The sequence below is a fragment of the Triticum dicoccoides genome, chromosome 1B (assembly GCF_002162155.2).
Source record: "Triticum dicoccoides isolate Atlit2015 ecotype Zavitan chromosome 1B, WEW_v2.0, whole genome shotgun sequence".
NCBI classification, from domain to species: Eukaryota; Viridiplantae; Streptophyta; class Magnoliopsida; order Poales; family Poaceae; genus Triticum; species Triticum dicoccoides.
This window is the reverse complement of record NC_041381.1, coordinates 484,604,187-484,617,722: the sequence shown is the minus strand read 5'-3', so window position 1 is coordinate 484,617,722 and position 13,536 is coordinate 484,604,187. Positions and strand designations below refer to the sequence as shown.

Sequence of the window (13,536 nt, the reverse complement as noted above, 5' to 3'; positions counted from 1 at the left end):
ATGCGTGATTGGGAAACTCACATTCAACTGCAAGATTATTTGGTTGAGCATGTGGGCTCACCTTGGCAACCAATAGATGTATCGGCTATTTTTTCTTTCAAATGTATTTGAGGTAATTTAATTTTTATTTGGCTTCTAAACAATGAGATATTTATTTGGTTGTGAAACTATGAGATATTTGTAATTTTGTTCGAATTATGTGAACTTGGGCCAAAATGTATTGGTATGTCGCAAAAAGAGCTAAAAATGGCCACAAACCGGCCGTGAGGACAAAAATACGTCCGCACATTGCCGACCCAAACACATAAGGGGGCGGACAAGCCGACCCAAACGGACAAAAAGTGAAATAGACACGCGTCCGTTTGGGTCGACGCGTTAGAGTTGCTCCGAGGATTTCAAAACACAGAATCTTGCAATGTCCGAGCCTTCATCTGGCGTTTAGGTTTCTGCTACCTATGTGGCCTTGCCAGAATTTGTGGTTGATGACTGATGGATAGCAATTGTCATATATAGGTTTCGCAGTGCAGAATGTAAATCAAATCAAACGATGGCAGAATTAACACCCTAGCTTATGACAGTATTGACCAATTCGGCTGCTTTCTAATGAGATCTCTACGCATATGGTCATCTGGTAAAACAATGTATCACGGCGGATGGTAAACTCAAGGACATCTGTAACTAGATCTTTTTATTAGAAGAGAAAAAGCTACAGCCCTTCTCGAGCATCTCAGAATTTTACCAGAAACTCATGCATAAAAACGAAGAGATTCAGTGCATTGGAGCGCTCAGAGTAACATCGCAGAGAGAGAGAACCGACTTGATGACTAACTTCAAGGTAGATGAGGTAGGATCATCCAAGCAACAGGCGACAGTTTTGCATTTGCTGCCATGGCTAGTTCTCGCTGCTTGAAGCATTTGCCTTGTCCTTCTTGCTGCTTGAAGCATTTATCTTGTCCTGCTTTTTAGCCTTTTTAGTCTTCCACAAAGAGCTCTGCGAAACGGTCTCCTCAACAATCTTGGGCACCGTAAAACTGAAGCTTTCAGCTGATATGCGGTCTTTGTACTCTGGGTTTGTGTCGAGGAACTTCTGCACGTCCCCGATGCCCCTTGCACGCTTCCCGTTTGGCAGGACATAGTAGATGTCCATTTTAGACAGATCACCTCTCATGATCACAAGTCTCTCGGTCTTGGGCGGAGGCTTTGGTATGTTGGGCTTGTCGATGACCCAGATGCGGCTGCTGTCGTACTCAATGTCTGGAGGGTCTTCACACGAGCACTCAGGTCTTTTACTGCAGAACCATGGGTCTTCAGTGAAGTTCTCACGAATTGTCTCAAATTCATCTTTCGTTGAAACTGTACGCCATTTATGACATTCACAACACTGGACAGCATACAGGCCAATTGATTCCGTTGCACCTCGTTTTTTCTGCCAACATCAGAAGGTTTCTTTTTAGTATTTTATTATATCAGGCAAGGCAAGCAAGTTATCTTAAGTAAGCACTTCAATTTGAAAACATGAAAATTAACTCTTATCGGGAAAACACAAATGTAAGTCAAACAACCTTTTCCACTCTCCCTACTACCTGTAGGATGATTAGTGGATAGTGCAGAAGGTGGTGTTTGTAAACTGCACAAAACTGAACACATCTAACAAAACCATTCCTACAATCTAAAGAAAAATGCACAGCCATTCCAGATTATAAACATGAATACAAAAGAAATATCTAATGGTTTGCACAATACATTTGCTTTCCATGCTGGCAGTTGTCTTTGGGTAAACAATGTCACAACAACACAGCTATTTCTTATACTGTTGTCCTCAACAGAGCCTAAACAAGAGATTGGCCAAGACAATTGTTTTGCTGGATCGAGTTGCCATAATTGTGTTCCATTATATTACTGGGATATACAGCAAAAACAAAAACAACTTTTATTTTGGGCCCATTAATCACTATTGTTAGTTATGTAACAGTGTAGATTGAGTAGAACCGCAAATAGGTTAACACTGCTGCATTGCCAATTGCCATGGAAATATCGACCAATAACAAGCTTACATTGATCTAGATTCTATATCAATTAGCTTAATTGACAGGAGATGGGAACAGCTTAACCCCTTCTAATTGGATAAATTTGACATTTTCTTCATTATCTCCTACATATTCTCCTGATTCCAAGTTCCTGACTATGACTTTAGGGAATAACCAACAATTATCTGTTGATGTTTGAAGCTCCTAACCTCCCTGTAACTAGTTAAACAGTCTTCACATACCTGCACTCACCATATATAGACAATAGTCCAAATCGACATGTCCATAACTTCGGTACTAACAGTAATGCACATAAATCCAGCCTACAGATGAATAAAGGAACAAAATTTCTCATGTATCCGGTCCCGAACCAAAGGCATGTGTGCAGGATCGATCACCAAATCCTATTCTGAGGCCATCCAAACAAATATGCAGCCAACATTGATGTTCTTCTAGAACAAGGCTCAACCTTTTTGTTCAGGGATCCGGCATGTAGATACTAATCACAATCCACCCATCCCTACCAAACAAAGCAGCCAGATGCAACCAAACCTACCCCCACAATAGCAACGAAATCAACCTCTGAGCATTACACCAGCGCCCACCACGCCGAAATCGACCTCATAGCATTACATAACCATCAGTCCGTCACCAAGGAGATTGCATCGAGGACGAAATTAAAGCTGCGGAAACATTAATCAACCAAGGCGGGGAAGATCAAAGAAGGGTAAAGGGACCTGAGAGGAGGACCCCGGCGAGGCCGGAACCGGCGCCGGCGAGGCCATGTTCGACAGTGAGGTGGACTGCGTCGGGAACTCGGAGGCGCCCCGCTGGAGAGGCCACCGGCGACGGCGCCGGTAGTAGGCGGGCGGATGCGAGAGGACGGAACCAAGGTTGGGGACGGAAGAGGGGAGAGTGGATCTCAGGGCAGGGGTTACAGGGATATACGGACAGGATCGTCCATGCTCACCGAAATTGATACCCCCTCCGTGTCAAAAATAAATAAATAATCGATTTTGCTATAACTCAGTCGACTGAGGGCTTGTGAGGTTTTTTCTTCTAATACCAGTTTGTACTTACATTTTTTATTTCATCCGTTCACTTTTAATTGTAGTTGTTGATATAAATTGTTTATAAACAATTGGTTTTAGTTTTGCTAAAATTTAGAACATGTCTCAGTTGGGCCTTTTTCATTTTGTTTCCTGTCTTTTTGGGTTGTTGCTGTCTTGTTCTTTGTCTTTTCCTTTGTTCTCATTTCTCTTCTTTTTTTCCTTTTTTATCTATCACTAGTATGTTTTTACTTTCCTATTTTTTCTTTCATCTTTTTTGTTTTTATTACTATTTTGTGTTTGTCCCTTTTTCTTTCTTCTCCTTTTTAGTAAGTTTTTTCATCATCCTAGTTGCAAATTTCTTGCATCTCAGTTTTGAGAAAAATGCAGCTATTAGTATTGTGTTTAAAAGAATATTTGCCAATTTATTGACTTTCTATTAAATATCACTCTAGTTTGCACAAACTCCAAATCCAATGCAGTACAACCGCAACTACCCTAGGCACAAATGCACGTCTGTAGGACCAGAGCAGTACTACCGTCGGGCCTCACGATTGTACTAGTTATTAATTTGATAAACTGAACAACCGTCTAGCCATCGTCCGGTACCGCACCTAAAAACTGCGCGGAATCACCTGCGGAGCGGTGGTTAGGGTAGTACATGTACTGGTACAACCGTCGAGAATTCCCTTGCGAGCAGTCTCTAAGGCTGGTCACAGTGGGGAGGAATTTAGAAGTAACATCACACACTTCAATACAACTTTGTTTATATGGCACGTATTTAATAAAGAGAGAGGTGCTTGTGGTAACTAGCTAAGTTACCGGAACATCACACACTCCAAAAAACAATGAATCTATAACCTAATAAATACATCGTTGCATGACACTATATAGATGTTCCTACCCACTATGAAGGTAGTAACATAGTCTAAGGAAGTGTGTAAGTTACTACCTTATGTTCTTGCCCATTGTGATCAGCCTAAGTCTAAGGCGATGCAACTACTCCTCACCCCGGTAGTACCGCTAAATAGGGAATTAAGCGGAATAACCATGTGGGCACCGCTCAGGTGCCGCTGCCATACCCGAGGGAATCACCCCTCGACGGTAAATCGGTAATCGAGCTGGTGCAACAGCCTGTAGTACCATCCCAAGCGGAGCGATACAACCGCCCTTGCCCGCGGTTCAGCTGTCGTAGAAGTGCCAGCGTGAGCACTCCACAAGGGAGCGGTGCAACCACTAGCACATGCGGTCCAACCATTCTGAACATGTTTTCCTACATAGGTAAGACGAGGGTCTCTCTCCTCAAAATGGAAAGCTATATCGTGGGTGCAATATGTATTTATGTACATGTTTGATTCCACCCCTACCTTCTAATGCAAACCCCCTCTTAATAGTACGGATTTCTACGACCAAAAAAATAAATTGCGGTGAAAAATGTTGTCTTCGCTCTTTTTCATCCAGAGGGGTTACCCAACCGCCTTGTGTCATATAGTGTATATCTGAGTAGCTTAGTTACACAGTTAGTTAGGAAATTGCATTGTCATCGACACCAAAACACTTAAGACACAAAATGCCCTTGTGGCCATCCTTTTTCTTTTCTCTGGCCTCAAAATAAAAAAAAATGAGACTAGCAGTTGCATGTCAACCCATTCATATGCGACCGCATGCCCCATGCCCATGTGCAACTAGGTTGTTATTTTTTAACATTAGATTAAAAACGAAATCGAGGGTGTTTTTATTTTTCCATTGTTTTCCTCCTTCATTATAGTTTATTTTTATTTTTATGTACATTATTATTATTTAAATCAATCGTGTGTCTTTAACGTCACTACAACTTAGTGTTGTTTTAGTCAAGGGAAGGGGCAATTGCATGTCTGTTACTAAGCAGCAGTTGCACGTACCGCTTGGGATCACAACTGCATGTCTTCAATGCGACTGCGACTACATGTCTGTCATTGGGCACGGGTTGTGTTTTGTTGGAAGTAGGACAGGAGCGGAAGTTGTGTTTTGTTCGGAGGGGGATGTACATGTCTACCACTAGGCATGCAATTGCAAGTGCCATCACAACTGTAACGACAGCATGTTGGTGTTTTGTCGAGGAAGGTGGTAGTTGCATGTAGGGGCGGAGCTACATGAAGTCAAAACTGTGCCTTGGCCTGCCCTATCCAAGAGAAAAACAGTGAAGAGTGGACAGGAAGCTGGGCTTTGAGAGCAATTATTTTGTGATTTCCTTTGGCCTTGTTCCCTCTAGCCCGCTCAGCTGGTTTTGGGCAGCTCCGCTAGTGGTTGCATGTCTGCCATAGGCATGCAACTGCAAGTGTTCCACCGGATGCAACTGCATGTCTTCGATGCGACTGCAACTTGGTGGTTGGGGGTAGTTGTGTTTTGTCGGGAAGGTGGAATTTGCTTCTCTGACACTAGGGACACAACTGCAAGTGTCGCCTGAACTGCATGCCTTAAACGTGACTGCAACTTAGTGGTTTTTTGTTGAGGGAGGGGAAAGTTGCATGTCTAACACTAGAAACGCAACTATAAGTGTTGCCTGCTCACTGCAACTCCATTTATTTCAACGTGATTGCAACTTAGTGGTGTTTTGTTGAGGGGAGGGTAGTTGGGTAGTTGCATGTATGCCATTAGGCACGTAACTACAAGTGTCCCCCCCCCCAGTGCTATTGCATGTCTTTAATTCTGCTGCAATTTTGTGGTGTTTGTCAGGGAAGGATGGAGGGTGGTTCCATGTCTGGCACTAAGCACACAACTATAAGTGTGGCCCCCGTCTATAACTACATGTCTTCAACGAGGTTGCAATTTAAAGATGTTTTGTTGAGGAAGGCAGTTGCATGTCTATCACTAAGCATGCAACTACAAGTGTCGCCCACGATTTTGCAATTGCAACTTAGTTGTGTTTCGTTAGAGGGGAGGGGGGCATTTGCATGTGTGTCACTAGGAACACAACTGCAAGTGTTGACCTCACAACTAAGAGGTGTTTCTCCGAGGGGGGTACCTCGACTGCAATTACATCCTTTGGTTTTGTTCTTTATCTTTAAGTTCTCACCATCAATTAATGACCGGTGTTCTTCCGGATCTTACACATTTTAGTCTCAAACATAGTTGAACGCTTCACTAGAATTTGTGAACAAAACACTTCTTTAGATATCATATATATTTTAGCCTTTGTTTGTTTCTAAAAGTAATTTTCAGTTCTAAGAATATCACATAACTATCCCAAACATTTTGAAGTTCGGGTTTCTTGAAATCAAGCAGACTGTAATGTAATTCTTAGCCTTTTGGATCAAAAGACGTAAGTCTCATCGTCCATAGCATTAGCAGGAGAGCATTGCAAGCATGAAGTTGGACAAAATCCTTCTTGGCACTCTTAGAGGACAACCCTCCCAATCGTAAAAGATTCAAGCAGATAAATAACAGACAATCAATTTCAATAGCAAATGTGGAATCGTGAGCCACATTTCTACAACTATAATGCAAACTACAAATAGACATAGTTCATAATTAACGCACTAGTGATTAAACTTAATTAATACATAATTGTGCTCCCACTCAAATCAATATCTCACATATTTGATAACTAGTGATTCAAGACCCAAATCTTATTCTCAGCCATTGATGTGGACATCACTGATGACGAGAGTTTTGACCTGTAGGCAAACTTTTGCCAATCATATCTCCATGCGACTCTTGTTCATCTTTTGATTCTTCGTGCTCCAAGCTTAGAACGATTCTGTTAGAACTTCAAGACAATTGAGTCTTATCTTCGTGCATCGTCTGACCATCCCCGTCTTACACCCCATATCTCGTTTGTACTCATGTGGACATGGCGTGCTCCGAGATGCTAGAATGTCATGGACGGTTGCCACACTAGGAAGAGCACCTTTTAATCTTGATTTTATCTGTGAGAGACCACCCTAATAATTGACTACTATGCAATCAAAGGGTGTAAACAACAAAGGGATAAACATCCCAGGCAATTCATAAAAGCATGATATGGTATAACCCTTGGCGTCGGGAATCCTGCGTGACCATCTTCAATCTTCTATTGAAGCATCATGACGACCAATATTTCGTTGTCGTGGCAACAGTTTCAAAAATGTTGTCGTGGCGACCGTTTCAAAAAATGTCTATGGCACCAAATTCAGAAATTCCGTCGTGGCACGAAATTATAGCTCCTCGTCCCACGCCTAGTACACCTTCTCCACGCCGGGGTCCTTTGTGTATGTTTGCCATCGTCACATGTAACATGTAGGCTACCTCTACAAGATTTACATTAACGTGGCAATCTCGTGGCTCCAGCCATCATGACGTGACTTGCAAGCCACTTAACATTACAACATATAACCAACTCATACATAAACTTATTATCATGATGAAGGCTATACCACATCATATGCATACTCCGCAAAACCAATTTAGAAGGCCTCTAATTGGTTTTAGCAAAATTTTAGTTATGTGGTTATCCAATTTTGATAAATAATACTAGCTACATGCGTTCATGACATAGGTGATAATTCTTGATACTAGATTAAGTTTCGGGGTGTGTGAAAGAAGAGACTTTTAAAAAAATCTTGTCCCTCACATTAAACTTCGTCAAATACGTATGAACCCCTAGAAGATCGTTCATCTTCATCGCCCTCTTGTGTATGCGACGGTTCACTATTATTGACTATGGTGAAGCCGAAGAAACTATTAGCAGATCGCTGACAGTCAGATCCCAGCGATTGTCAGAACCTTGTGAAAAAGCGACACCATGCTGTCAATGAACGGAACCGAAGCAACACCCGTTGGAAACATATCAAGAACATCAACCTTCACATCCACATGTGATCTAGATCGCAACCTACACCTACTCATATAACTGCTCATGATGCCACTGTTGGGAAATGTAGTAGAAAACAAAAAAAATCCCACCTGCACACAACTAGGATCAATATGAAGATGCATAACGGGTTGTGGTCACGATCGTTACCATCATCAAGTTGGAGCAGAAGAAGATAGTGTCGGTGTAGATTGTACTTGAAGTCCCTCAAACCGTCGATTAACGACCCCGCGAACAGCTCCTTGAACAAAAGACCGAAAGGATGGCCTCCCTACTTGGTTGAAGCATGCAACCTTCATGATCCGGCAGCGCTTCACCGTCCAGAGCTAATCATCGATGAAGAATTAGAGGGAGGAGATTAGAACCACACATGACTTCTAATATGAGGATTAGAGGATTGGTCAAGCTCTAATTAGATCAACTAGAACTAGAGGGACTAGAGGAGGCTCCAAACTTGTGTGTTCGAATGTGGCCAATACCTCAAGTATATATAGGTTAGAGGGGGAGGGAGAGGCAACCACCAAGGAGGGAAAAGCCTCCCTGGGGTGCCAGAAAAAGGGGGGGAGGAGCTCCTCCCCTAGTAGGATTCACCCCCACCCCCCCAACAAGGAAACGGGGGCTCCTCCACTTGGGCTCCTCCATTTGGGCCCTTGTGGCCAAAGTTGCCTTCCACGTCATGGTGTTTTAAGGCCTGTTGATATTTAAATTAATATGAAAGCTTTATAATGTTTACTAGACCCTTTTATATATAATTTAACATCACCAGAAACATTTCCCACCTATATATTAATTATTGGGAATACCCGGTATTGCCTGATAAACTCTGAAACCCTTCCAGTAAACCTGAAACGCTTCCGGATCCTCTCGGAACTATTACAAATATTTATGAAACAATTTCACAAATATATTCTCATCACTCCCGTTCCAATAACAGTCAGCAGATCGTGATTGCCTTAAGCTTGTGAACCCATAGATTCGGTAACTCATAGACATGAACTAAATCGTTCGTTCAATGACCGACAACGGAACCGTGGACGTCCATATCGATCCTCACGAATACACAAACGATATTGAGTGAACCTTTGGTTATCATGTGATATTGCTTCGTGATACTTCACAAAACCCGAGATGTATCAGTATCCCCCTGAGTTATCACATGCTCACTATACCGTTATCCTTGTTACCGGTTTTGTCCTTCTATTTTGTTATTGTGTTCCAGCATCTCCATGACGAAGTCACCTATTTATTGCCAGACAATGATGGATGCCATCACACCTAGAGGGCCCTAAGAATATCTCTCCATCATCGGAGGAGCAAATCCCACTCTCGAGCTATCTTAGTCACTTGTCAAACTTTTCGATGAACCTGTAAGTTGTCGTTATGATCATTGTGTTACAGGTGACATTTGAGAAACCCCAAAGTTCACCGTACGGTAAGAAGTGACTATGATAGTCTCATGGTCTAAGGAGAAAAATCACATTAACACGCCCTGTTATTACAATTGACTACAGACGATATTGTCTCAATTCATAACAATCAATGTTTGGGTTGATTCAATATGATTGTTATTCCAACGTCGCAATCTCAATGTTGTTTTAGGACTATAGTTACACTAAACGATATCCTAAGATTCGGAAAACGTGATCACCAACAACACTTGAGCTAGTCTTAGAGGCGAGACTAGGAACCTTTATTTTATCCATCTATCATTTCACACGTGCATATGTGTTTTTCACTGAATCGCATATTCCAGGATTATAGCAGTTATAGCATGAAATATAAACACTTAACTATGAATATGGAAATATGATAATACAATATTATTGCCTCTAGGGCATATTTTTCAACACCAGCAACTCTAGCCGACAGGCAACCTCGACCGCGTCGGCCGCATCCACCTCTGAGCCCAACATGATTCACCAACCTCCATTGTAACCGATCGAGGGTCGCCTTCAAGCCGCCATCCAAGATGGAGCACGCCTGTATATAGAGGAGAAGCCGCGTCGAACTCTGGCCATCAGCCCACAAGATTCCACCAGGAAACATCTGCACCAAGCCCAACCGGGCGCTGCCAGCGAGGAGCCTCGGCCGCCCGCAACCACCGAGGATCATAATCTAGCTGATCGAGATCGAGCCGCCTCCCATAGCCCACCACACTGTCGAGCAACACCAGCGACCCCGCTGCCAGCGCCGGCCGGCGCCACCACTACCCACACCAGGACCACCGCCCTATGCAGCTCGCACCTGCTACCATCGAGCGGGAAGAGAGGAATCCCTATCGCTACCGAGGAAAGGGAAGGGGAGAAGGGGTTGAGGCCCATCGGCTATGGTTAGCCCTCCTCGTTGCTCGTAGGAGCGACACGTGAGGGTAAATGGGTGTTTTTCATTTCATAATAGATTCGAGAACCACGTTGGGTGGGCAAACTGTGCTTCATTATAACTTGTACTTCAAATATGTCACAAGGGGGTGCAGCAACGCAATTGGACAATACGTTGAGTAATCCTGAGTCGAGAGTGCTCATTTGGCACTTGGGTCGTCACATCTACATCTAAATCATCATGTTACATGAGCTAATCATCTAGTCTCTCTATCTCTTTTTATTTTGCTAATGTTGATATGTTCAATGCAAGGTACATGATCTCATGAAAACCACATACTGCTCCGCAAAAAGGATTTGTGGCACACAGGGGCGGGGGCATGCAGATTATGGACTGTGTGATTGCCCCGTGATTTGGAAACTGGTTTGGCCTTTACATGTGCTTTATCCCTTAATTATCTTGGACATGGTTCATGCATGGTAGTTTTTGACATCTCCATCTATCCAACCTGGCATACTTTTTCTTTTGACTTTGAAATTTGAATCTAATATATCTTGTGAACCAAAAGTCCAGTTTATGTTTCGTTTACATATTATTATTCCTTACGACGAAGGCTTTCAAAGAACATCACTTTAGAATACCTTTCGATAAGTTTTTAAAATTTTAGGAAGTTTAAACCAATGTTGAGGATATCATTTATCATTATCGTCTCGGTCAGCTAGGGATTAAAGATTAATCGGAAACTGGCCGATTAATCGATTTTATCGGTAGATTATTAATCGGATATTTTTTGCAAATCCCAGGTTCCCAACACTAAAATACACTATATTCAACACCAAAACAATATTAGACAGATGTGTTACCTTGATTCCTAGCCTTTGAATCCTTGTATAATGACAAACAAAATAGGAAAACAATACAAAATTCATAACAAGGTCCACAAAACACAAATAAGCATAGTTTTTGCAAACATAGTGCTATGAATAGGTCTGATTTATAGGTAGATTCCTGATAAATCGCTTATCATAGTGATAAATCGGCCCAAAAGATAAATGGTGAAGATAAGGCATAATCTTATCGATCACCCCCCGAGTAGCGATAAATCGAAAGATTAATCGCGGAATTGGAAGATTTTTTGGACAGTGGTTTCAACTATTAAAACTTGATACAACAAATGATAAATTCAACAAATTTCTAATACTCCCTCCGTCCGGAAATACTTGTCGGAGGAATGGATATATCTAGACGTATTTTAGTTTTAGATACATCCATATTTATGCATTTATTCGACAAGTATTTCCGGACGAAGGGAGTACTAAAATTTCAACCAGACACCCTCAATCCTAAACTCTTAACCTGAAACATAAGGCTGAAGCTCTAAGCCTAAACCCTAAAATCCTAAAAATTAAAACTTGGTAATACTTAATATTCCGTCTATCAGCTTTTAATATATGAAACTTGGTAAAGTACTTGTTGCAACGAATGCAAATATGCAAATGAAACTTAATTTAGACTTTTGATTCAAAAGATACAATAAATTCAAATTTGAAGATAAAATTAAAAAACATAGAAGGCGGGGTGGATGGGGCATGCAACTCTACCAAAAGATGGCATGCATGGAACTAGTGACATAAACTAATGCACCAATATCAAAGCAAATTGTTGGTTCCATGCATGTGTTTCCCTTTGCCCTCATGAATTTCCGTACTGGTATGTGCTTCTTGCGATTGTATTTCGTTTTGGTTATTGCAGATGGAACTGCTCAAATTGTTGTCGATATTTCATACAGTGGAATGAGGCGATTGTCCCAAAAGATTTCCCTATCACATATTACCTCGCTGGCATCCCAAATTATGCAGTTTTACCTATGCGTTTGGGTGAAGCACTCTCCTCCAATTGGCAGCTCGAGCAATTGTGATCCTGAAACATTTTGCCTAACTAGTGGCACTGTTTCCGGGCTTGGGCTACCTTTTTCAGTGCCGGGGGAGATAAGAACTGTCGTACATAGGACAACTGAAATGCCATTACATCCAGCAAATTTGGCTATCCTTCACATTTGGCTGGTGTTTTGATGGAGGCCAAAGAGTTTGGCTCGCTCCAAAGCAAGTACTAATGGACGAAGTTGCAGCCTCGCAGGTTGCAAACCAAACGGAGGCGTGTGTCACTTTTACCTTTTTTTTCGCAACCCAAGCTTTGAGTTGTCTCAGAAACAAGCTATAAAAACATAACTATTGAATTTTTATTTTTTGAAAGAAAGTTCGAGCTTTATTCATTAGAAATAATCATTACATCGTTTATGAGGATTGGTACAATTGCATTATGTGGTTCCTCAAACCAATCAGAAATGAATGAAAATCTAACCAACTTGGCAAGTTCATGAGCAACTTTATTTGCTTATCTATTACAATGCTCGAATCTAGAAATAGGAAAATCGCAAGCTAAGTGAAAACAATCATCAAAAATTGCAGCTGCTGCCCCCGACGATCGTCCTCCTTCATTCATGGTCTCGATCACCTCCATATTATCCGAGTTAATAATTATGCGATTACAACCCATCCTTTACGCAAGCGATAGGCCAAATTTTAACGCCAAAGCTTCAGCCATCAACACATCTGCACACCAGTCAATCTTACCATTTCCCTCATAGATGAACCTACCTTTGTCATCTCTTAAGACAGCCCCGATCGTACCCCTAAGAAGGTCGTGGTCAAAAGAAGCATCAACGTTAAGTTTAACAAATCCCGTCGGGGGGTTAGACCATCCTCTAGACCATCCTCCTCTTTTAATGGAAGCCTTCAGCGAGGAGGCATTAACAAAATTGGCAGCGAGAGCGCGTATCCCCATGGATATCTGTTGTGTATTCTGAATAGTCTCATTGTGTACTAATTTGCGCCTTTCCCACCACAAGTACCAGGCTGATATGGCAATCATGTCACGCACATTACGAGTGCCCATAATACATAGTTCCCGATCTGATAATGAAAGTAAATATTCCAAGATTGCCTCACCCGCATAGTCTATTTTACAAGCTCTGTCGATAAAATCGTCCATCCCTAGTCTTCTCCAGACTTCTTTTGCTCTGTCACATAGAAACGACAAATGTTTTGTGTCTTCTGGCCCAGATGAGCAGGCAGGACACTTAGGCGAGACTTTCACATGTCTATTAGCTAAGTTAACACGACACGGAATAGTGCCGTGAAGTGTACGCCAAATAAATCCTATTTGGGCGAGGATTTGGAAACATAACTATTGAATTAATAGACTGTAAACCACAAAAATAACACATACTCCTTTTTGCGGGTGAAAAATA

At 42.0% G+C, this 13,536-nt stretch overlaps 1 protein-coding gene across 1 annotated transcript; it reads right to left on the bottom strand.

Moving 5' to 3' along the window:
* Positions 1-657: 657 nt before the first annotated feature.
* On the bottom strand, positions 658-2,964 carry LOC119343125 (methyl-CpG-binding domain-containing protein 4-like). The gene is made up of 2 exons (XM_037614291.1): positions 2,765-2,964; positions 658-1,426 (listed from the first exon to the last, which is right to left on the bottom strand). The coding sequence occupies exons 1-2, from the start codon at positions 2,810-2,812 to the stop codon at positions 893-895; spliced, it is 582 nt and encodes a 193-aa protein (XP_037470188.1). The 5' UTR covers positions 2,813-2,964; the 3' UTR covers positions 658-892.
* Between the last annotated feature and the right edge of the window lie 10,572 nt (positions 2,965-13,536).

Coding starts and splice junctions, on each gene's coding strand:
- LOC119343125 (XM_037614291.1), bottom strand. CDS start 2,812: ATGGCCTCGCCGGCGCCGGTTCCGGCCTCGCCGGGGTCCTCCTCTCAG. Junction 1,427..2,764: donor CGCCGGGGTCCTCCTCTCAG/GTCCCTTTACCC, acceptor TGATGTTGGCAG/AAAAAACGAGGTGCAACGGA.